This window comes from Seriola aureovittata, chromosome 6, assembly GCF_021018895.1.
Source record: "Seriola aureovittata isolate HTS-2021-v1 ecotype China chromosome 6, ASM2101889v1, whole genome shotgun sequence".
Classification (NCBI taxonomy): domain Eukaryota; kingdom Metazoa; phylum Chordata; class Actinopteri; order Carangiformes; family Carangidae; genus Seriola; species Seriola aureovittata.
Window position 1 is genome coordinate 5823083 of NC_079369.1, and position 26189 is coordinate 5849271.

Genomic DNA, 26189 nt, shown 5'->3' on the forward strand with positions numbered 1-26189 from the left:
GCAACTATCTAGTGATATTTTCTATTTCCTTATAATTTTATTCAAAGGCAGAACCTGAAATGACCTGATATACAGTATCTTAATGGAACAAGTGGAGCTGTATTTATCATTTTTGTATTAATTCTTATTATTGATAGTTATTACATAACGTTATTTGTATGTTTTACCACACACGAGCCAGTGATGTCATACCGAGGTGTTAAAAACAGAACACCTGCTCCATCCAGTCCAATGCGACTTTTTGTACAGTAATGCAGAAAAGCACAGCTGTTTTCTCTGTTTGGAGACATTTTAGACATAGCTTTCATCTATGTGTTGCTACATTCATCTTTTCTTGTTTACATCTCTATATATCCCATATTTCCTGGTCACATATGTAATTTATTCATATGATAATACACTCTTACTTTTACATGCTTACATCCATTTTGCCCCCGATGCACAATTGTCACTGTGCAAGCAGGGCACACCTGAAAATGAGAGCTCACTCTGTGTTTGTCCCCAGTGCTGTCTAAATAAAGGTTGAATGAGTGAATATCCTGTAATCTCCATATTCATTATTTCCGTTGAGAAATGCTTTGTGCCTCATCAGCATATTCCCCATGCAGTTGCCCTCAGCCTGCTGTTGTCTCCGGGGCTGTCTTATGGAGGGAGCAGATATAGATGGAGTACTGCTGAGACAGTGTAAATATGTGGAGCTGGTGTTGTACCATTTGTCTTAAAACAAACATGTACAGACTATAGTGCAGGGAGGAGTGTACTGTAGATAATGAGGTTATGGTGTGAGCATATGGTCTTTTTTATTAAACCTCACATATGATTCAATCATTGTGATACAGGAGATTCTTTATAGCTGATCAATATTTTTTTCATTATTAGGCCCAGTTTGGGCCTGGAGATAACATTTTTTTGCCTCTCTTGCATCTATTTTGACCACCCTGTTTCTGTCTCTCACAAGTGCACACAAGAACTGTGTTTGCTGGAACATTTTATTTATAAATTGAATCATTTGGTTTATTATTTCTTTATATAGAATTAGGTAAGGTATCGCAGAGTTTTCTCCTCCTCCATGGAGCATCACCCTGACTTGAAGTGATAGTTCGAATTATTATGTAGTGGGGTTGTGTGAGGTAGTTATCTGTAGTAGTCGGTGTATTACCTGCAGTAGATTCAGATCAGTGCGCTCCCACTTTGAAGAAGCAGCCGGGACCACCGGCACCGAAGCTGAGCGATGTGCTGCTGTGGATGGAGTCATCCGCAAAAACTTGTTTTAGCCAATCAAAAAACTAATATTAGTTGAAGTGTATGCTTTATTTTGAATATTTCCACCACTTTACCTTGCTGTCACAACAGTTCTTTACTTTGTAACTGCATACACTTACACTCCCAGTTGCTTCTCCAAAGTGGGAGCGCGTTGATCCAAATCTATTGCAGGACATACACTGACTGTGTATAAGAACCTTACACAACCCTGTGTCAAATAACCTGAACTGTCACTTTAAGGAACCACTTTCCCAGAATGCAACATTTCTGTTTGTGTTGTTTCAGGAAGTTTTTCACCCTAACAAGAGGAACATTCCCGGGGATACATGGATGGAGTTCCATTTCCCAAATTCCCATTGTGCTTTGGGGGAATATTCTGGCATGAAATAATAATATGTAACCCACTGAATAAAAAATTATCTATAGGCAGTTGGACATTTGTTTAGGGAAAAATATAAACCATTCATAACTTGGAACACACAACGACATGTTCTGCCTTTTTATCAGTCTTTAAGCAGCTTTCTCTCACTCTTTCTGTCTCTTTCTCTTATTGCTCTCCTCCTGCCTCCTTTTCTTGTCCTATGAGTGCTTGTTTATCTCACTACATTGTCATTTTTCTCCACTCTAATTCCCCCTTGTTCTCTGAATTCTACATTTCTTTTTGATTTCACTAACTGTAACAAGCCACAACAGTTACTACAGTTTACCTCGATCAGTGTTGCTGTTTTCCCTCTTCTTTTTAAAGCTGGTATTTTTTTTCTTATTCTGTCGTACTTGACATCAAGAGTCAAAAGGACAGATAGTGAAAGAGAGAGTGAACAGAGGGAGGATTATGGTATACAGACCATGACTGTGAAAAATAGATGTGTGCAGAGAAAGAAGTAGTAAAAAAAGCCTATCTTTCTCTTCGTCTTTCATTCTCTCTCTGGGTTGACAGAGATAGCAGGGATAAAAGCTGGATTCCTGGATCAGGGTTCACCTCAATATTGTCATCCCGGGGAGCTTAGAGGCCGAGCGGCCGTATCGGAGTCTTGGTGATCACGGATGGTGGCTTTTAGCCAAACCTTAGACATAGAAGCATATGATCTATCCTATACAGGGGAGGAAAATGGCGTGTGTAGGGCCTCATAGGAGCTCAAAGGCTGATAAAACTCAACATTTACGGCATGTTGCCAAAGACTTGAGCATTATAAGATCACTGTGAATGGAATACAGCCCAGAGGAAACATGCTGAGAGAAGTGATATGTTAAGATAGGCCTATTTCATTCATTGCTCATCGTTCAATCTTATGAGAGTTGGTAGTTGACTTTATAAATGAAAGGTCCTTGACTTGAGTTGTATTTTTTTCTTTTTATTTCATATCACTGGATTTAAATTTAATATGTTTCTGTTAGTGTTGAATGTTTTTTGTTTGCGTTTCTTTCGCTCTTGTTGTTTTCATTCATACTTTTCTCCTCTTTTATTTTTTCATAATTATGAATTGTTGTAAATATAGGGTGTCTGTCTCTACTGTAAAGGTGGCATTCCTTATGGTGCCAACAAACACATGAAGGTGTGTGTGTGTGTGTGTGTGTGTGTGTGTGTGTGTGTGTGTGTGTGTGTGTGTGTGAGTGTGTGTGTGTGTGTGTGAGTGTGAGAGAGATAGAGAGAGAGAGAGGTTCAGGTAAATTGTTTCACATGCAAAGGGGATGGTAGTCTGAGTGTCAGCATTAGCTGGATGCTTATATGCATTAAGGCAGTATCTTATCCAGAGCAGCTTTACCTCCACATCTACTCACTGTTAAAAACCACGTTTCATTAAATCTGTAAATCTTCCATGCATTGCTGTATTACCAAGGCTAAGAGAGCAGTAGCCATGAACCCTCAAGTGAGTGCAAATCAATTCAAAACTACAGCTTCTGTTTTGAAAAAATTCAACCTTCAGCTACTGCTCTTGTATATTTTCCTCCATTTGCTTCCTTATAAGGACCAAATGTTCTTTCAAGAATATTGAAGATGAACAACAACCTACAAATCTTTTACTGTATTTTTGCTGTTTCAGTATCTTTTTGATTTGGATTATGATTTAGGAGGTTTAGTGCTAAGATTAAACTAGACACAGTCTTCCAATATGATCACACCAGCTTCCACACCAATAAACATCTAGACATTCTGACCCAGGAGTACTCAGTAGTTCACACACACACACACACACGTGTGTGTTTATGATCAACAGGGGAGGGAGGTCCCTTCCCTGCTCCCCCACCACTGTTGGCGTACTAATCATTCTTCCTGCCTCGCTCTTTGTGATTGCCAGCCCATCCCTGCACCGCAGCTAAATTGAATCAATTAAAATCTTTCTTGTAGATGGCTGCTGTTGCTTCCACCAGATTAGGCTTTGATCAAGAAACACACAAATAAATAAATAACCCGGTGTAAAGGGAATAGAAAACGAATGAACTCAATTAAACAGTCAGCAGAGGGATGAGTCTGTCCGCTGGTGTCTGTGGGAGTGTGTGGATGCAAATCTGCTGTATTTGTTTGTGAGAGAGTCTAAATGTTGAAGTGATCTGTGTGAAGTAGTTGATGCATATGAACTTCAGTGGTGCAAATACTGTATGTGAAGCACATGCATGTATGTGTGAGAGAGAGAGAGAGAGAGAGAGAGAGCATGTATGCACAGCTGGATGCTACCTGTAAACTGATGACATCATGACAGGATACATTGTGTGTGTATGTGTTAGACATACATCTACATATGGGTTAGACCTACATAAGAGCATGATATTGTTTTGATTTTTTTTGTTTTGGTTTTGTTTTTTGGCTTTTTTTCTAATTTAGAATGCCAGCATGCTAACATGCTAATTAAACACAAAATTTCAATGGCAATCCATCCAGTAGTTGTTAACATGTTATACTGTAGATGTGGTGGACCGACCGGTACACCAGCACCGCCAGCCCTCCTGCCATGCCGCTAAAACAACATATCAGGTTAATCAGGGCTGTCTGCCTTTGACATGGAGGATATGATGAATATGATGCAGATCAACCACATATTCATTGTAGAGTTGGTAATAATGTATAAGTCTCTAAATTCTCCAATTGAGGTCTTCATCTACTTCATTAGAGATAACCATTCCTTTTATTTTGATAAAAACAGGTTGTTTTTTTTTTGTTGTTTTTTTTTAATCTGCGCCTGTTTTCATTTTTTGTTGATGCTGTTAAGTGATAATGCAAACTCAACACCTCCTTCATATTGACCTGTAACTCCACACTAACTCCATCCGTGCAACTCAGCTGTCATACAACCCCAATTTTTTTGAATTCCAGTCAATTCTACTTTTCTTGTTAAGCTATTGTCAATTAAACAGGGTTTTTTCCTTTTCTATAAAATTGTTTCACATTAAAAGCCTCTCACCTTTCCTCCAGGGCTTTTAATATGAAACATCTGCAGGAAATGTTGTGCTGTATTGACTGCTTCACAGTGAACAAAAGAATGGCAAAGTAGAAAGTATTGGGGTTTATTGATGTTCCTTGACTGGGGGAAAATATGGGAAAGTTTCACCTTCGAGAGATGGACTAAAATGTTTGATATTTATGCACGGAACAGTTATGACATCATTCCTCCGCAGCCTATTACAGTAGTATGTGCTTCCTCATAGGCATTACTGCACACATGAGGCATTCCTGTATCCCTGTGGAAATGAACTGCAGTGTTGACTGACACTAGGTAATCAGCACTCCACTTAGCCACAGAGTGGGGCCCTTGTGAGAATAAGAACATGAAAGAGGACAGGGGGGAAGAAATATGTGAGAGTGGGAGGTGGAGCGGGACAGTTCATGGGTGAGGTCGTTGGGAGTGGGGGACTCCCTGGTCGCCTGCAGAAGGTAATGGAGCTTTTAGCATGGACATCAGAAGGAGAAGGAGCTGGCAATGGTGATAGTAGTGGTGGTGGATGGGGGAGGGGCTGGACATGAAATTGCTCTAAAAGACCAGAGCTCTCCTTTGGGTATACTTTGAGGTGCCTTGTCTCATCAGTTCTTTCATACCTCACTAGCGCTGGATCTATATGCAGCCGCAGTGACAGCGAGAATTTGAGGGTTTAATTGGTCAAGGAAAAAAATAGTTTGGGTATGAGGGAGAGGAAGTGGATGGTTGTGAAGGAGGTTTCGCATATTCTGATTATAAGGGCCCTTGTAGAATTACATGAATGCTTGCTAACATGTTATATAAGCCCTCATAAAAGGCCACACATTTAAAGCATGAGTGAATATTTGCTTTTTTATTTCTTGTTGCGCCACTGTATTGCAGTGTTTACAGCGTGGGTCTTATTTTTTGTAGATTTGGCCATTGTTCCTATTGGTGATAGATAAAATTTTTCTCCATGTTCATAAATCAGAATTACCCTTTAAAATCTCTTTTTAGTAAAAGAGACAACGTGAGTATAAATTAGTTAAAACACACTACTTTGCAACTTCATTTATGTAAAACAAGTCACTTCGTGCAACACTCATCAGCCACATCATGAGTGATTGGCCTATACGGGGAATGAATATGACAGAACTGATGCTCAACTTCTACATTTACACCCTAATGAAAGCATAAACTGTCAGTCAAAACTGAGTTTCAATTGTACAATATGCTCAACAGTTTATGATAAAGTCATAAAATACACCATGAAGCATTATGTCTTTGTATAAGCATATCCTTCAGGCATGATGGGTGGACTGGAATTATAAATGGCCTTTTATGTTAGATTCAGAGTTAGGAAAAGAGAAGCTGTAGCTGATCTATGCAGGAGTTGTTATTTTTGCCTCATGCAAACCTGTTTTTGCCTCTGAAGTAACATCTCTTTTTTAGGTCCATCTGAAAGAATTTACTTTTATTTCTTTGCTTTGAGAAAACATACCCATGTGACTCTGAACAAACCAAAAGCTGTTTTCATGACATATGATGTTTCCTGCTCCAAGTTCTATTTCGGGCTGGGCCATAGATTCAGACATGGCTTTCTCCAAAATGAGTCTGTCTGTGTTATATTTAGTGTATCCACACTTTAAGTGTCTCTGTGGGGTAATAACTCTTGTTTTATTGGAGGAAATTATTAAGTAGTCGAGCTTGTTGGTATTCCTTTCTCAACAGAGAAATATGCCTTGTTATCTACTGGCAGTTATGCCCAAATAGTTCAAAAGTTGTTTTTACTTTTATTTTATTTTACCCTTTATATTATTTTAATCAAGGAGATCAAAAAGAAAATAAGTTTTAAAAAAAAAATTAAATAGTTGTCTCCCTGGTGGTATTCACTTTTCATTTTGTGAGGGATAATTAACTGTAAATCTGAGAGATTATTTTTCTCCATAGGAGAAAAATAAAACTCTATTAAAAATGTTTTGCTGACTGTATGTAACTGTATCTGCCAATCCATTCAAGCCATATTTTTTGTTAATGTATCTTTCCTATGTATCTTTCCTGACTTTGTCAAACTGACCTTGAGATGAAAATCTAGATGCGAAATCAGTAACTGGTGGGCCATGCTTGTGATAATTACATGGCTACAGACTAATTGCAAGGCGACAAAATTACAGAGAAAAAAATTTCAGTTTTTATGTCACATGGCGATCAACTCCCCTCCTCTATTCTGTCCTGTCACTTTTCATCTCTTATCTTTTTCACTTCTTAAATTGTTAAATCTGTATGGTTTGCTTGTAATAGCTGTTGCAACTTTTGTACCTTACTTTCGTATTTTCTTTCTTCAATCAATAATTTGTTGTTTGTATATTTGTATTTGGAATTCTGTAAGGCTTCTTATTGAAGAAAGACATTAATCTCCTGTTTCCTCCAATTCCTGTAGCAAAAAATTGTTCATTTAAGCAATTTTTTGGTGCTATACATGATATTTATAGGGAATATCTCTTGCCATTAAAGATAATGGTTGTTAATGGGAGAAGTAATATTGCCAATGAACTCTTGTGCTCACTCATAACAATAAAAAGAACTATAGGCCCAAACTAACATCTTCTGTGATCTTTGTCCACTCGTGCAGGGTTCCTGAGTACAGGTGACCAGGCAGCCAAAGGGAATTATGGTTTGTTGGACCAGATCCAGGCTCTGCGTTGGACGAGTGAGAACATTGCAGCCTTCGGCGGCGACCCGTTACGTATTACTGTCTTTGGCTCAGGCGCTGGAGCTTCCTGTGTCAACCTGCTCACGCTGTCTCACTACTCTGAGGGCAACCGGTGGAGCAACTCCACCAAAGGTAAAAATCAAAGTCACTGGGAAATCCCACGTGATTCTCGTGTACATTCAAGTATGAACACCTCAGATATATGTGACAGTATTGTGGGCACTGCAGAGGAAGCTCAATATAGTTCACAGTTTGGTTTTTCAGGTCCTGTTTTTGAAATGTTTTAAGTCAAGCCCTTTGCTCTTATGAAGCTGATTTTGACTACAACTGTGAAATGCTGCCTGTGTTCAAATGGTGCCGTTTCAACATTACCAAACATATTCCAGAGGTTAAATACACCGGCCCAGCGTGGCTGGTGTGAATGCAAATAATTATAATGTGTTTGGCCTTGTATTGCTCATGTAAAACACGATCCAATCCAAACCCGTAGATGTAAAGTTCTGCCCTGCAGGATAGTTAACTGAGTCGGAGCTGTAGCAGGATAAGGTCAGATGCAATGGGAGCAAAACAAGTTTCCTTCTATATTTGGTTCTTTGAATTTTACATTTGAATTTGAAGTAGAATTGATTTATGTTTTTTTTATTCAACGCAAAGTGTACCTATAATCAATGCTGTGCTCATGCACATAATTGGTAATAAGAACATTACATGATGGAATGATCATTATTAAAAGGATAAGGCTCTTTTATCTCTGTTTTTCTGCTAATCCTATTAAAAGACCAAAACCAGAAAAGAAAAAAAAAAGAAAAAAACAGGTTTGGCAGTTTCATAAAATACATGGCCTCTTCAGTGTTTAGCAAACATGACTGAAAGACACACATGCAAGTTAACTTCAATGTTACCTTGCAGACCGTACCGGCCGTGGGTTTGACCGTGTTTTTATACAGAAAAATGTTGACATTCCAGGCTAAACTGATCAATGAAAATTCATATTTATTGTTGTTTTGACCTTCATCGTCTGAAACAGAGCTGGTAATAAATAAAAAAAAAATTGGATGGCATATCCACGCATTATAGAATTATTAGGACAACTATGTGATCGTTACACTGTAAAATAGCAATCGGAAAGTAACCTGTTCCTTAAAATGTTGTTTTCAAAATCTGATCACTCTACTTTATTGGTATGAATATGTCAATCCTTTCTTCCAGAAATTCTGTTCACATGATTCAAAGTTGTTCCAATTATGTTGCCATGGCACTGGATTATGTTCAGAGGCAATGTTTTTTTTGTTTGTTTGTTTGTTTTTTTAATTAATGAATGAAATGCTACATTCATCAACCTCAGCAGAGTTGCTGGCAGGGGGTTGGGGTGGATGGAGTGTGTACAAAGTGTGAAGTCTGTAATTAGGTTTTGCCAAGAAAATCGGTCAAGGTTAGAGTTGTGATACTCTGGAGGGATATTTATTTGTTTTGTTTTTTTGTGTTGTTCTTTTTGAGTTTGTTTCCTTCATAATTTGAACTTTTGAAATTTTTACATTTATTTTAATTACAGTGATAAAGTACTGCTTTGTCAAATATAAATAGAGGAGAAAGAACAAAGGAAGTCTGCTCACTGATCCCCCTTCATACAGTATAACTACACAAGCTAGTATGGCTACCACAAACTGGCCTCCATCTGTCATGTGACCATGTAAACTTCACTGAGCCTGATTCTCACTTAATTTCCTTTTTATTCAGTTGCAGCTGTGTCAGCAAGTGTATTTGTATGCAGATTCCAGTGCCCTCAAGGTTACACTGTATATTTGTATAGTGTATCTTTTTGTGTTATGTTCAAAATCTTCCTGAATCATAGTTTGTTTCTTTCTCTCTTTCTCTCCTCCCTGTCCCTCTGCTGTCTTCATCTCCAGGCCTGTTCCAGAGGGCCATCGCCCAAAGTGGCACGGCTCTGTCCAGCTGGGCCGTCAGTTTTCAGCCAGCAAAGTATGCCCGGATGCTGGCCCGTAAGGTGGGCTGTAACCTGGAGGACACTGTAGAACTCGTTGTGTGCCTGCAGAGAAAACATTACAAGGAGCTGGTCGATCAAGACATTCAGCCTGCCCGTTACCACATTGCCTTTGGACCTGTTATTGATGGAGATGTTATACCTGATGACCCTCAAATACTCATGGAGCAAGGTACTTTGTTTGAGAACGAGCAATATCAAACAATGTTCAGACCCTGAATTTGTACTTTTCACAACCATCTGCTCAATTTCTTTCCAGGTGAGTTCCTCAACTATGATATTATGTTGGGAGTGAACCAAGGTGAAGGCCTTAAGTTTGTGGAGCTTATTGTGGACAACGAAAACGGCGTCCAGGCTAATGACTTTGACTACGCCGTGTCCAGCTTTGTGGATGACCTGTATGGCTACCCAGAGGGTAAAGACATCCTCCGAGAGACCATCAAGTTCATGTACACTGACTGGGCCGATAGGCACAACCCAGAGACCCGCCGGAAGACACTGCTGGCGCTGTTCACCGATCACCAGTGGGTGGCACCAGCTGTTGCCACAGCTGACCTGCACTCTAGCTTTGGGTCACCAACATATTTCTATGCCTTCTACCATCACTGTCAGACAGAACAGGTGGGTCTCTGGCTGTACTTACATCAGCTGCTACTACTTTACAGATCGTCAATAATATGGTAAAAGTTACAAAATTTGTTCGTTCATTGACTGCTCACAGAGACAAAACCAAGACATAATCTGAGATCAAGCAGAGAGATTATAAAGAGTAAATTTTGTGTTTAAAGGTTAGTCAGTTACTGTATCAACTCAGAAGGTGCTTTCAAGTAGTCTGCTTCCAGATCTCTGAATCACCACCCTCATCTCTCATTTGGACCATTCACATAGGTCTGGGTCTGTGGTCATTCACGACTCTTTATCAACTGGGTTTTGTTAGCCCTTCCTTGCCAATAACCTGCATAGATGACGTGTGTGTGTGCAGCACATCTGTATATGTGACTGCAGACTCTGCACTGATCTCAGAACCCACCAGGAACTCATGCTCTCCTGATATTTTTCTCCCGACCAGTTTTCTCCATACATGTTGTTTTGTTTGTGTCTACCTATTGTCTCTCTATGCACTTGCCTCTGAAGTTCGCATTTTGTTCTGTTGTTACACACCCTGAGGCTTTAACAGAATCATTATACAGAATAAGTTCACATTTTTCTATAATTAATGTAAACCAGCAAGACCATTACTGAAAAGCAGGCAGCCTAGTGTTTTAGAAAAGGTTACTTAGTGTCAGATTTGGGAAGAAATCTGCTTCAGAGTACAAAACTTAATTATTTTGTGACATGATGACAGATGGTGGAACAAAACAAGGCCTGTTTTTACTCCAGTTATATTGTTGTAATTGACTAGTTTGCAGCCAGAGAAGTGACTAGCATTGACTTCCAAACTTCTTTACTCCCAGTTTTGCTGCTGTAACTTTCTTTCTGCATACACTACTACACTGACTACACTGTCAACATAGTACTGATTATACAATGCTGAATGAAAGGAATGAGTGGTGATTAAATCTCCACATTTTCTTTTTTGGCATTTTTTTTTTCCATTCCACAGGCTACAGTAGTGACATGTTCAACATTTTTGTTTAAAATTCAGCTCAAAGCCATCCTCCCCTGTCAGCACGATCCCTTTATTTCTCATCTCATCTCTTTCTGTAATACACTGAATAATGGGCCAGATATGGTAGGCAAAATAATATTAAAAACTTATCTAATTTTCCCATCTCTCTCAAAAAATATTGTATTTTCCCCAGCTTCTTTGATCTGTCTGTGTTTGTGCATCATCGTCATATCCATTGTGTGTCAGCAGCAAAAATAATGCCTTTTAATGTCCTGTATCTGTCACATAAATGTAATTATACTGATCTGATTTGATCTGATTCATCTGCTGCTCATTAGGTACCACCGTGGGCAGATGCAGCACATGGAGATGAGATCCCTTATGTGTTTGGCTTACCGATGATTGGACCAACGGAGCTGTTTCCCTGCAACTTCTCCAAGAACGATGTGATGCTCAGTGCAGTCGTCATGACCTACTGGACAAACTTTGCCAAAACAGGGTATGAACACACTAAATGTCACTTTCTATATGCTATCGCCCGTGGACTGGAACAGTAACTTAACAGAGCCTGTTAACCAAGTTCAGATGTATTGGTAGCTAGTTTGAAAGTCTAAGATTGAACTATCGGTACACCGACTGAAGAAGCTGCAACTCAAACCTACAACTAACTGTACACCCATGTGCTCAGGAACTATGAGTATACAGTACTTTTATCTTGCTGTAAATAATGGTTAAACTCCTTCATTTCAGTTTTGATGTCTGTGATAGTTGCATCCAGACTTTGTCTGTGTTCGCTTTATCCTCTTTTTCTCATGCTATTGTAAGACAATATTTCATCTATGAACTCAAACAACCTTGGAAGGGGTTATGCCACTTGGTGGCAAAGGACCATGAAAACTCTGAGACTGCTGTTGTTAATTTCTACCTTAAGCATCTTTACATACACAAAGACTGATTTGGAGTCAAAGTAGCTTCTTTTAATATAGCACTTCCTGCACACTTTAAACTTCATTTACAGACATTTATTTTTTTGCAAAAAGCTGCAGAACACTTAAATGTTGGACATGGAAATCTGTGCTACAGTATACAGCATAAGCAGCACCAATTCACGGTGCGATTACTATAAAAAAAACATTCTATTCCATAAACCCTGTGAGGCAGCTTTTGCCTTGAGCCTTTGGGAAGACCTAGGGCATTGATATTTGCTCCCACCCACTATAAATCAAAATGTGATCAGGTTATTCACTTTCCACTTTCTAAACAAAAACGTGCAGCTATGAGAGGTTCAGGCCTTCGGTCCCGATTATGAAGTCCTAACAAATGAGTGAACCAGCTCACCATTTTTCTGCAGACAGACAACAAATAAAAGAAAGATCTGATTGGATAATTGTATTTTCACGGTTTTTAGGACAGTAACCCTTTCATGTCCGGGGCAAACGTTATAGAAAATTAGGCTAAAATTTGAATTAGAAGAGAATAATTTGAAAATTAATTAAATGAAAGAGATTAAATATGGCATTAAAAATGCTGATATGTTTGGCCTTCTAGGAAGGCCTAGAAGGCCCTGACGGTTCCCCACTGCTTTCCAGTAATTTCCTGTAGAGGACCCTGATTTACATGTTTCAGCATGTTCATATATGTAGCATAGTTCTATAAAAACACAGCCAAAGGGTTGTTTAAACCATTTTTGTGGGCATTTATTTGCAGTCACACTTAATGAGCATGCAGCTACCATTACAAGACCACAAACTAATTGATAATTTCACTATAATTGTATTTTCTCTGTTTTGATGACCAGTATCAGTAAATTGGGCTATTGTATTTTATAGACTGTACAATGTAATTGGTATTCTATGCAGATACACCCTACATATCTTCAAATACATTTTTAATTAATGCTTGTAGCCTGAAGAGCGACATTTTCGATAGGACAAAATTAAAACTCCTTTTTTCCCCACTTCTGTCTCATGTTGCCTCTCAGCATATAGTCATGGCGGTAATTGTTTTTCGAGTGTGTAATGGGAGGACACTGGCTTTCTGTGCACTGCCCAGTAGCCCTAAGGGGAACAGAGGGGCACTAATGATCTACATATATAACCTCAAATTGACGTGGAATGCCGGGTACCTGGGAGATTTATGCCACCAATTTGAATGGTTAAGCGTGTTCCTGATGAGGTCTGGCTGGCTCCATATGCCACTCTCAGACAATGGGGCGCTCAGTGGGTCTGAATGGGCCTCCATGCCTCACATGGCTGGCTCTGTTCTGCTGAGATTAAGCGTAAGTGGGTCTATTTAACACGGAATCACATGCTGAATATCCTCTGTAAGCTCCTCTGTATAAACTAAATGTAAGGGGGTGGGCGTTTATATGGGGTTGACCTGCATTTACAGTGAGCCTTATGTTATTATGTCTGAGTTCTAATGTTTATCAGAAGTAGATGGTACATAAGATCAAAATAGAAGTTACTTCTCAAGTTTGGTTAATAGAAACTACTGAAGCATATGCTCTGTGCAAATCATCAGCATGGCTAAACTGCAGCTTTACTAAAACATATGCCTTGGCTGGAAACTTCTTTTCATGTACAAATTATATATTTATTTATATATATTTATAGTTATATTATGTAAATAGGTAAACTCCCAGTGAGAGATCTATAATATAAAAACTGTGATATGCTAGCTTTTTAGCATTTGAATAAAACTTCACATGAGGGAAATTAGTGAAGTTATTAGCCATGTTAAGACCTTTTCATTCAATCCGAATCTATAGAAAACCAATCATCTGTGAGCAATAATTCCCCTTTTGACCTTTTTTCCATTTTATCAGGTGTGATATCTCAGACACTGTTGATTAAAATTTGATGAAACCTTGGGGCTGCATCTCACCACTGCTTTCCAGTATTTTCATAATTACACTGATTAGCCTGAGGGAGATGCTGTACTTGGGTCAAAATTAAAATTTTAATAACCAGACGCTTGTGTCTCAAAAGGTCCACTCCAACTTTAGTGTAGCTGTAGTCCTTCTTGTCCTCTGAAGTAAACAACCACAAGATGACGTAGCTATTACTGATTGGCCAGGAGAGGACTGCATTGTCCGTGAGATAGAACATCATGTCTTTCAAATGTGCTTGTGTACTGTTCTGCAGACTTCACCTCTCTCTGAGTGATTTCAATGGAAACTCTTTCCCTCTTCATTCCTCTCAGGGACCCAAACCAGCCTGTCCCTCAGGACACCAAGTTCATTCACACCAAGCCCAATCGCTTTGAAGAAGTGGCATGGACTCGCTACAACCAGAAAGACCAGCTTTACCTGCACATTGGCCTGAAGCCCCGGGTCAAAGAGCACTACCGTGCCAACAAGGTACTGTCACATATCACTGAATGCCATTTGTGTTTTGATGTTGATTGCTGTTTAACGCTTGCATTACTGAATACTGATGGTAGCCATCCTGGAGGGGAGTACATAGATCTTGGGAAGAAACAGCGACTAAGCCAACTTGGGTTTTCATAATGTTTTGATGAAGCTTGCTCACTATACACTAGGGTAGATTACAGTGGTAACCTATGCTGCACAGTTCACCTGCTCTGGAGTATTTCAGAGGAATTGATCAACACACATCAACACCCCAATTACTGTCAGTATCTACTGTAAAATAATAGTCAATTTGCTTTCCATTCTAGTTATGTAAGTTTACTGATAAATAATGCTTATAGTTGCATATTAATTGTACTCAATTTCTTGTACTCACAACAGTTGCAGTTTAGCCCTTACACTGTTAATTCACTGCAGCTGAAGATAACATGAGGCTACTTTGAATGTGGATGCTTTTTAGAGAACAGATGGTGATTAAAATCATAAAAAACTGTGGTCACTTTTAAAAACTCATCTTTGGATAGTTATAGATGCAACATTTATCTAATTGCCTCTTCTTTTTCATTCAGTGTTTATAGTTCTCTTCTTGTAGTTTTGGCAGCAGAAATAACTTTACTACTACTGCTTCTGCTACTGAAATAAGTTTTTTTTCCCCATGGATTTAACCTGATCTGAAATTAAATACTCACCTACTGATAATTGAATATCTTTAATATCCATCTAATGGTGTCACAATGGATTGGCTTGTATTTAACAACTCTGCCACTGTCATCTGAATGGGCTCACAGCTGTATAGGAAAGCACAGAGTTAATAGAGCTAGTTTATAACTTTGTTGAATCCAGTTATCCAGGATCACTGGTGTTAGATTCAGTGATTCCAGGTGAACTGTACTGTATATATAAACTGTATATATCTATATAAAGACGCCAGTCTTTTTCTGTTTTTGGATCTCATATATGGTATCCCTTTCATTTTCTCTCCTCTCCGCAGGTCAACTTGTGGTTGGAGCTGGTTCCTCATCTGCACAGCCTCAATGAGGTCACTCAGCTCATCCCAACCACCACCAAGGTTACTAGTAATTCATCGTTATCACTTCTTGCTTATACAAATTAACGCCCTGTGCCGCTGACTAGTTTTACTTTACCTTTAAAATTGAAAGGAGAACTGCACCCAAGCCATGATTATAAGGTGCAAGAGGGTCGAGTATAGCAAATATAGCAAATTTTGCTAGAAGGTTTAAGGACTACAGCTTGGCATTTTAACTAAATGCCTGTACTGGACTAATTTTGTGTGCAGAGGCTTTTCTTTCTTAAATAAATCTGATTAAAAAATTCAGATTGTGGTAGCACAAAGTGGATAGACAAATCAATTATATGCTGACAATTGTTGTTGCTGTCCTCAGATCCCTCCACCAGAAGCTACCAACCGCACCCCAAAACCCAAGGTTCTGGTGACCAAACGGCCCAACCCGACCCCGTTCCCCACCGAGACCCAGGACAGCCACAACCAGCCACACCTGGTGGACCAGCGTGACTACTCCACTGAGCTGTCAGTGACCATCGCCGTTGGAGCCTCCCTGCTCTTCCTCAACATTCTGGCCTTTGCTGCGCTTTACTACAAGAAGGACAAGCGTCGGCATGATGTCCACAGGCGCTGCAGCCCCCAGCGGAGTGCCGCCAATGACATAGCCCACACTCAGGAGGAGGAGATCATGTCCCTGCAGATGAAGCAGCACTCGGACCTGGACCGGGACTGCAGGGGGGTGGGTGACTCCCTGCACCCGCACGATGTGGTGCTGAGGACTGCCTGCCCACCGGACTACACTCTGGCCATGAGGCGCTCACCAGACGACATCCCACTCATGACGCCTAACACCATAACCATGATCCCCAGCACCATGGGGGGGCTCACCTCGCTCCACTCTTTCAACACCTTCCCCAGCAGTGGGCAGAATAACACCCTGCCCCACCCACACTCACACTCCACCACCCGGGTATAGCCCTGTGGATGCACCCACACAGGCAGGACTCTGATGGCTGAAGCAAAAAGCTAATGCCACTGCTGCAGCAGGGACTTAAGGCTGACATGCTGACAAACGCATATGTCAGGAGCTGAAACGCCAGCCTGGAGTTGCCAGACACCCATGGAATTACACTGGGATTCTACAACACCCTGTTAATACCTGAGGGAATATAGTCAAGGGATTTCTGGAAAAAAAAAAAAAAAAAAAAAAAAAAAAAGAATAATTATGTTTTTGTAGAAAAATAAAAGACAAGAAGAAAAAAGTACAAATAAGGGTTGAAGAAAAACAACCTCACAAGCTAAAACAAAGAGGAGGATGTTTTTTATCGTTATTTTTGTTCTGATATTGCAGCAAAACAAGGTACAGTAAACTACTTTTTCTTTCTAGCGACAGATATGGCCTTCGGGATCTTTTGACAAATGACTGCTTGACGGTATTATCTGGAAGCAGAACAGAGCATCAGACACGCCTCGGAGGTGAGAAGAGGGAAGCACTTTGTAAAAGAAAGAAAACATATTGTTTTCCTTTGGCATCACACTGCAGATTACTCTGTGGGGCACAGAGTAGATGTAGGCATGTGTTAACTTTCATAAATGGAGGCTATGTAAGATAAGGCAAAAAACAATTGTTGAAAAGAACAAAGGAAGGACTGAAAATATCAAGGAAAAAAGAAACCCTGTATGCACAATGGAATCAATTTGAGGAAAAAAAAAATGTCATAGATACTTTTCATCCATTTATTTTTGAGGATTGGGAACAACTTTATTGTATAGAACCTATTTACATATCTAGATCTGTACACTAAGCACCAAGGCTGTTTAAGCCCTCTTCTCTTGGGGGGCCCCTATACTGCAAACCTGCCAGCAGGACTGAACCAATGGGAAGTGGGGATCCACCTACTGGCTTTCTGGCAGTTCCAACTTCAACACCGAGAGCTGGGGGACAAAGGATAATTGGATATTTTAGCACGATGCGCATGACAATTTATCTGCTTAATGGCTGCTCTGCTGATTATGTCATTATTAAGAATAATTTTCACCCTCTCCCTTGCATTGGAGTAATTTCAGACGGATTTCCTGATTGGATTACAGGAAAACACACACCCTCACAGGACCATGAGAAATGCAGCTCCAGGTTGTGGATGTTGTGGGCTCGATTTGGGGACAGGAAGGGGAAGGGCCGGGGATATGGTAAAACTTTCTTGCATAACATAATATAGCTTGAGTGGAGCTGGGCATATAAGGACTAGTTTTGTACTCTGTGTGTTGGTACTACTTTTTGATAGTGTTCAAATCACATTACACTGTATCAATCAAACTCATTGTACCTTCAGTTGAAATCAGTGTTATTTGCTATTGTACCTATTGGACCACTTTACTGTATAGAAGTAATTACCTACACTGCTTATTCCATTACCCATTTTTCTTTTCTTTAATTGGGAGGTGTGCCGATGGAGTGATGCAGTGGATTCCCATTGGTATGAAAGAAATGGAGGGTGTTTGTAGTGGAAAACATGGTGGAAGAGTGAATTTCTGGGCTATGTAGCTTTTCTTTTTCTTTATCCGGCCAGGTTCTCTAGAGCTGTTTAAACATGAATTACTTATACATGACTAATATAAGTCAGAGGCCAAGCACAGACAGATCTCACTGGGTGGATCTCTCTGGAAATGCACAGCAGACGGATGGGACAAAAAGCTGAGGTCAGGATAGGTAAATTCCCATGATGCGCTTTTCATGTAGTTTTCATTCTTACCCCAGGTTGATCATTTTTGGAGGCACATTGTGTTGTAAGAAGGAAGCAAATATACCTCCTGATAGCAGCTGAGACCCACAGTCACCCTTCTTTACCTTACTTTAAAGAGATACTACTTTTCTTCGCTCGGCTCCACTCTTTTTCTACTAGAGATTCTCTACTGTCTCATTCTTTTACACTGAGCTGACAGGTTGGGCTGTTGAGCAAAACGATTTCCCCTCCCATCCACACCACCTTCCGTTTACCATCTCCTGCAAGGCTGTCTGCTGTTGCTAACATCTTTAGGTCAGTGGCGCCTCGGCAGCTAACGATAGAAGCCACCGAAGTAGGAACGTGTCATACAGCTAAGCAGACTGCAGTCGGATCCAGTCGCTTAAGAGCTTGGAGTCATTGTGGGGATAAAGTGATGATTTTTAGAACAGACAGAGAGAAGAATACCCTGGATGGCAAGCCTGTTGTCTGTGTGCTGGCGCAGAGATGCCACTTGGTAAGCTGAAACGTTTGACTCCCTGTTTTCCCTTCACTAAAGTGTAGATGTGTGGAGGCCTCAGTTGTGAGAATACATCCTGCCCCTTTTGGCTCACTCACAAACACTGTGCAGTCATTCAAAATAATGAGTGCAGACTACTGTGACCCCATATAACATTGCAGGAGACTAGCTGGATGGGGAGGAAAAAAAATCTAGCCTGTTATAGCCAAAGTTGCTTTTTGGGATAAGATTTAAATTGAATAAACTAATTACAACTGTTTGCTCCAGATTGTTTCTCTGGATGAACTTAGCTGCCAGGGCTTGATCTTTGATTTAAACAAGAGACAGACTCCAAGGCTATTATCACACATCATCCTCATGGGCCAGGGACTTTGTCATACCCTTATCTGTACAAACAAGCCAACAACATAAAAAAAAAAAAAATTCAGAATGTGGGGACAATCCGTCCTGTAGGTCTGTTGACACTTTATGGACGGGCCACTGGCTTTCTAGATCTAGCACTCAGCTTGCCAGTGTCTGATTGGCAACACCCACAACACGCATGCAAACATGCAAATTGAACATGTGTGCAAGCATCCTCACACTCAGCCATCTGCTAAATAATAAGGCCTGGGCTTTCCAAGTGTTTTGGTGTCTATTCAAGTTATTGTATATAGGCTAACATGCTCAAGATTTATTTGACCCATATAAAAAGCAACATGGCTTTTTTTTTGTAACCTATGCCAATGGCTGAAATACAAGATATGGAGGGGAACCTTGGTTGAAAATGAAACACTATTGTTGGCTGTGGAAGCTACTGTTTACTGAGAACATTTTAATGTAAGCTAAAACCCCTTCCATTCAAGACAATATAATGACCAATATGTTCTTAATACATATATTCTAATTTTAAAATATACTATGTTCCAACTCTCAACCATGCTGGGATCAGACTGCACAGTATCAGCCCAATAATGGCCCAACTCGGACTCAGATTTGAGGAATAATGCAGCATCATGTGACAACTGAAGGACCAGCACACCATTTCTCGCAGTCGTATACACAGCTAAGTAAAAGTTTACATGAACGTTTGTTGTTGGTTTCAGTAAGTTGTGGAAAATAACAAGTTATGATTGGTCGCGGTCCAACGTGTAGCCTACCATATCTCTCTGCCAAGTCACAACAAGAACATTATGATCAATAAATCTGACAGAGTGGCCATCTGAAAAGACAAACCCTTTATGTTGTCTGATTGCAGCATTTGACTGTTTTATTGCAGAGCCCCAACCTACCCGCTTTCCATCACATTTGGATCCATGTTCCATTTGACTAAGAAACATTCTGGGTCACAACATACCTGTACTTTTGTTACATTGCACTTCAAGGCACCCCTGATCCTCTTCACTTTTGATTTTGATTGACAAATTACAGTAACTTTTGAAAGAGAAATTAAATATAACTTATTTTAGTTTATACAATGCAATGGAATGCACAGACTGATATTTTCATTATTTCTGAAAAATTGACAGTTGGCTCTACATTTCTAAATCAGTAACATGTTGCTAATAAAAATACATCTATCCATGAAAATATAACAGGGATAGGGATAGTACATTAGTGAGCATCCACCCAATTCAATCACTGCTCTCCAGTGAAATGACATGGGGCAAAGCAAGGGCCACCCATTGAATTAAACATGTAATTGCAGTGATGGGTAAATAGTCAAGCAGTTGCAGAGCCATGCTAAGTAGCTGACAGCTGAGGATGAATGCTAATTAATAACTTGCCATGTGTTCAATTGTCTGATTGATGATGATAAATGCAAGCCAAGTGTAGCGTGAGGAAAGTGAGAGAAGTGCTGGACAGCACCTGACACATTTGAAATTAAAAATGGGACTTGCTAGAGGCTATAATGATTTTAATGTATGGTGGAAAATGCTAACAAGATTTAGCAAGTGTGGTGACTAAACACAAATAAGGCAGTCCCAGTTACAGAACAAGCAGTACTGCTAGATTGCTTGAGGATGTAAAATTTCACCGACAGACTAAAAAGCTGTTAGACAGGAGGTGCTGAAATGACTCATGAATCAAGTGTTATATAAGTGAGGAAATGCATTAAATAGCTTTAACATGCCTAACAACCGGCAGAGGAGAAGCATGGTAACAGACACAAATTGAAACAGTGTCGTTAGTGAGAAAGTGCAACTTTAAAAGCACAGGATGACCCTGACCATGGCTGTACATATTGAGAAAGCCAATGACAGCATAACATAGGTCACTGAAAACTTACATAAGCAGACCAAGAAAAAAAAGTAAGAATGTTGGGAGATTGATTAAATCTTGAGCTAGCTGCACAAATTGAGAGTGGGCTACAGTAGACCATAGCGTGACAGATTGGAGCACCAGCAAGCCACGGCATCTCTGTGATTGAGAAGATGTGAAATTTAAAATACACAGCATGGGAAAAGACTATAAGGAACCACTCACTGACCACAGAGACTGGATCCAACTTCTTTTAATAAGACTGAAACACTTGCTAGCTTTAAAGTTGTATAATAAGCTCTCTTGCAGCCACGTTGGGGGACATCTGCATTTCGTAATAAACTTATATAATTGATCTACAAATGACTCAACCTGGATAACATAAGTGAAAAGAAAGGTTAATTACCTGTTTTTTTACCTGGAGATTACCTTTTTCATCATTAATACTCACTAGTTTTGTGTTAAAATGTTTATTGCCTGTCAGCAAGCTTAGTGTCCACTCAGCTGGCACTGTCTGTTGTTGACACATCCTTATTAAGCTGCAACCTCCAGGGCTGAAAAATTAAACTTACACTGAAGTGCCAAAAACTGCAGTTCCTCGAATGGCCACTTGAGGCTGCCTCCAAAAGCCCGTCAATCCCTATAGAGTCCCATGTTTAAATGCCCAACTTTACAGCAGAAATAAACATGTTTACAGCCTGGTACAAAGAACAGTTTTGGTCTCTACAGCTAATTTCCACCCTCACGACAACCGTATGCTAGGTGAATTTTTATATAACTCACCCATTTAAATGTTGTTAGGGCTTAAAGTTATGCATAATTGAGGGTATGGTTGCTTTGAGTAGAAGGGGGTGCTGTCACAGTTGTCTAGCCACTAGCTGTCTGCTAGGCATCACCTCAGCTAATTCGAGTCACTGAATGTGACCTCTCGGCTGCATTTGTAGTGTTGGTGCCTTTTGGAGGATTTTGGATGCAAATATTGGACAAACAATTTGGCTTGTTGTGCAGTTAATTGACTAAAATAACATATACCTGTTTTGTTTTTTTTTAGGTGAGTGAAATTCTATTATTTTATTTACATGTTAGCACTAATTACGTATCATTCACCAAACCTGGCTTGCTAGTTTCGCTTGTTAACTACCTAATTAGCCAGCAAATTAATTAGCCTTGGGTTAGCCTTTGCGTATGACGACCAGCTGTGCTAACTATGCTAACAGAAGTGTATGCTTGCCACAGTTATTAAACCGATGCACCGAAGTCTCAGCTCTACACTCGCACCATCTCTTCTCCCATTTTTGGATTACCTGGGAGTTAGGCAGAGTCAGGCACTGCCAAGATGGCGACAGCGGAACAGCCCACTCTGAGCTTCAAAACCACTCTTCTGAAACCTATGGGTGATATCACAGAGGCTACATCCATCATATACCGTCTATGATACTTACATGTGTGGCTATCAGTCGGATTTTGTGGTTGCCCTTTGAAGTTGTCATTATTTGGTTTATTCAGTATTTCCTACAAAATACTTTATCATTATGGCCTAAAAAAACATGTCAAATGCATTTCCTACCTCATAAACATTTGCAAAGCTGCTTTTTGTGAATGTTTGGAAAGTTGCATTGTTTTCTTTAGTTTTCCATTTTGTTTCTCTTCTTCTCTATAAATGCTGCATTACTTTTTTTTTATTGTGCATTACTATCACATATTGTCAATATACATTGCAGACCCTTGCAAATCTTAGAAATGTAGGTCATTTTACCACCATGCTCTTGATGTTTATGTTTATTTGTATGCATGTGCTGGTAGCACATAAGATATTAACATTACTGGAACTTTCTCATCAAATTTCTGATCAGCAGCACCATTAGTTTTCAAATACTCCACAGGGTACCTTCAATATTGATATTAATCGTTTTGGAAAAACCTCAACTCATTTAATTTACAACATATGCTTTCGAGTAAGGGCTAGGACTCAACACACTAGGGCTAACAGTTTATCATGAGTGAATTATAACTGAAAGAAATCTTTATCAAATAATTCATTTTAACCCATCTACACAATAAGTGGCACTGCAGAAATTCACTTATCACACTTACTTATCGAATTAGCTGTAAAAAAAAGTGTTGATATAATGTAAAATGAGACAAAAGAAAAGGGATTATATCATTGTTATTCCTGGCTCTAGCAAATGAAATTTACTAAATGGAACAAATATATACATCTCAACTTATTTGTTGAAAGTCACCATAAACAGAGGTGTTAAATGTATGACATAAGAGCTGAAGTGTTATGATTAAATTACTTTAGAGTCTGGCCAGATCAATCGTTGATATGACTAAATTAAAATGACAGAGGTTGTACTGCAATCTCACCCAAATGTCTGAATCTTCAACTAAGAATGATGCTATTTAAAAAGGAGTAATTATATATGTAATTATATATCTTTGAAAACAAAACAAAATGAAACAACGGAAAGGGCAAAAACCGGAGCGAGTGAACTGGAAAATGTGGCGAATGGTTTCTATGCCATGAGGAAGCCTGTTTACCAACTCTTCAGTGTTGCCCAGGATTTTATCCTTGACAAAATGGGACACTTGGATTTGCACTTGCACCATCATGGGACACTAAAACACTCTACTGAAACCCAGCCTGCTGAAATTCTTTTAACAGCTCTTTTTAAAGGCAGGGCGACTCACCCACCTGCCCTGTGATAGAGGAAACATTAGGCCTTTAAACTACGAACTAATAACAGTAAAACATGACTGGATAGTTAAACGAGCAAATAAAAGATGAAAAGAAGCTAAAATTTAATTGCAGCTTTTATACTGTTTATATGCTGTGGCAATTTTAACAGGGAACATTATGATTTTTTCCCCTTTTGTTTAAGTTCACTGGACCATAAACGCATAAGCATACACCTCTTTTCTCACCTTTTTCAAATTTAGTCTCTGGTTCGTAACTGAATTCATGTTTGTTGGACTGAAAACTAATATTTCTTCAAGGCTCTATGGTCATGTTGAGGACAGTGATTGGGTGCAGCACACATGGAGAAGGAGTGTGTTTCTTTGTGTGTTTGGTAAAACACACAAAAGACACAGAATCCATGGCATAGTTCAACATTTTAAAACACATGCTTGGCAGAATTCTGTGTCAGCTCTTATTGAGTGCATTTACATTGAAATTGCTATGCTGATCTTGTTAATACACAATGGAGAATATTTTGAAATATTCTCCATTGTCAATAACTGAGGCTTGTAAACATCTTATCAATCAGTGTTTAATTTTGCAATGTGCCTAATTTCTCTTTCTGTGTTAAGATTTTGGATATTCTGGTTTTTTTTTGTTTTTTTGTTTTGTTTTGTCATGTGACATCTGGCTTGTCCTGAATACGACTTGAATTTGGATTTATTTATGTAAGATAATAGTCAGAGAATGCCCCCCAGTTGAGAACGACTCCCATCCAGTGTCACCCTCCTTTAAAACTGTGTGTCCATCATTCAAAGAGGGGAAATCTGAACCAATCCAGGTAGCATTTCTTCAGTCATTTCTGTTGAATCCCAACGCCAGTATGTTTTAATGAGCCAGTATAGCTGGGTGAGTATGAATCCACACAGTTTGGGACTGATGATACTTAAGAAACCCTGTTCTAGGGGGACGCTTCACTTTTGTTCCAGTGTAAATCTGCCCTGACTGTGGTCGACAGTCAGCCTGTGCTGTAGTGTACAGGACAGACAGGGAGGGGAGGAACGAGCACTGCGAATGAATGTAACGCAACATGCCATTTTCTAACCTCAAAACGCAGCAGAAACGACAACAACCAAACCTCAGATTCATCCTGAGAGGTTTTTGCTAGCAGTCTGGAAACTAAATGTGGATTTGTTCTTCGAATGCCATTTGAAACAGGGGGGCACTATGTGAGCTGGTCTGGCATTTGTAATGTAGATTATTTGTCACTTGTCTTTCTTTCTGGTTAAATAGTAATTACTCTTCTGGAGCACAATAAATGATTTTAATATGCTGATATGTTTTTTCTCTTGAGTCTTCATTTATTATTTTCTGTGGCTGTTCTTGCTAAGTTGACTAATTCAATTGGTCAAGCAAACATCAACCCTCACTCACAAGCGATTACTCTGGCAATTTATTTGTGTCTAGATTAAATTTGTTTTCTACGAATGAAAGCTGAACGAGCTTTGTCGTCAGCGGAATGCTTATTAAGACTAAACGCTGGTGCCGGTCAGCACTTGTGCGTCACAATTCCTACCTACTACATTCTAATTGGGAAGCACATGTGGGTAGCAGGTAAACATCTGTAATCCAACATCTGCAATGGGAAGAAAGTGCTGCCCAAAAAGATGTTGAGATTTTCTTTATTCAAATCATCCTCTATACATTTTCTGTGTTTATGCTTTTTTTTCTTTTCTTTTTTCTAAGAGGACTGAAGTGGTTGATGATACATTTTGTATAGTGTTAATCCATCCCTCTAGCAGTACGCTGGACATCCATACTGTATAGCACATCACATCTTTTACTTATGTAATGTTAATGTTCTGCAATATGAGAAAGGTTGCTGTTAGCTTTATATTATTTCTTGTAAGTTGTAACACCCACACAGAGCTCTTGGCACTACTGTACAGCCGTGCTCTCTGTTTGCATGGTGGACCTTAGACCTCAATACACTGCAACTTCAGAAAATACATGCAAACCCATATGCAGATGCAATATATGAACATATATTGAATTTCCTTATTTGAAATACTGTATATATATTTGTATATATAATATAAAAACATATGTAAAAATTATATATGAAACAGGTTTATTATATATATATATATATATATATATATGAGAGATATTTTTAATATATGTACATATACGAACCTTACTATGTGTATTACATATGTTTCATATGTTTACGTTATGAACTTATATTTTCATATATTCAGAGGATGTATGTGATAATAGTATAAGTGACATATATGGCAACATCAGTCATAATATAAGGACATACATGTTATATTATATTTCTGTATGGGAATACAGAAACAAAATCAAATGAGCAAAACAAAAGCAAATGAAAAAAACAACTTCATGAATTTGATAATTGTACTATTTGCTCTGTTTTTTTGTTTGTGTATGCGTAGCACATCTATATTTGATTGTGGTTTCTCAATTTGCAGCATTTTTGGCTGGACTGCAACAGTGGAGCCAGAGCTATAATCGTCAGTGTCCATGACTGACTGAGTGACTCCGTCTTCCTCTCACAGTCTAAAAGCATGCAGTTTAGGTAAATTGACAACTCTAAAGTTCCTATAGTGGTGAATAGGTGTTTGT

General features: G+C 39.2%; 1 protein-coding gene across 3 annotated transcripts in view; it reads left to right on the forward strand.

The window, feature by feature from the left end:
- Positions 1–24878, forward strand: part of nlgn1 (neuroligin 1) — a 322717-nt gene extending 297839 nt beyond the window's left edge. For all 3 annotated transcript variants that reach the window (XM_056377598.1, XM_056377599.1, XM_056377600.1), the window contains 7 exons: positions 7285–7497; positions 9273–9539; positions 9627–9988; positions 11315–11475; positions 14181–14337; positions 15341–15418; positions 15753–24878. In XM_056377598.1, the coding sequence (XP_056233573.1) occupies positions 7285–7497; positions 9273–9539; positions 9627–9988; positions 11315–11475; positions 14181–14337; positions 15341–15418; positions 15753–16349 (1835 nt within the window). In that variant the 3' untranslated portion in view covers positions 16350–24878. The remainder of the gene's footprint in view (positions 1–7284; positions 7498–9272; positions 9540–9626; positions 9989–11314; positions 11476–14180; positions 14338–15340; positions 15419–15752) is intronic.
- The last annotated feature ends 1311 nt before the right edge of the window (positions 24879–26189 follow it).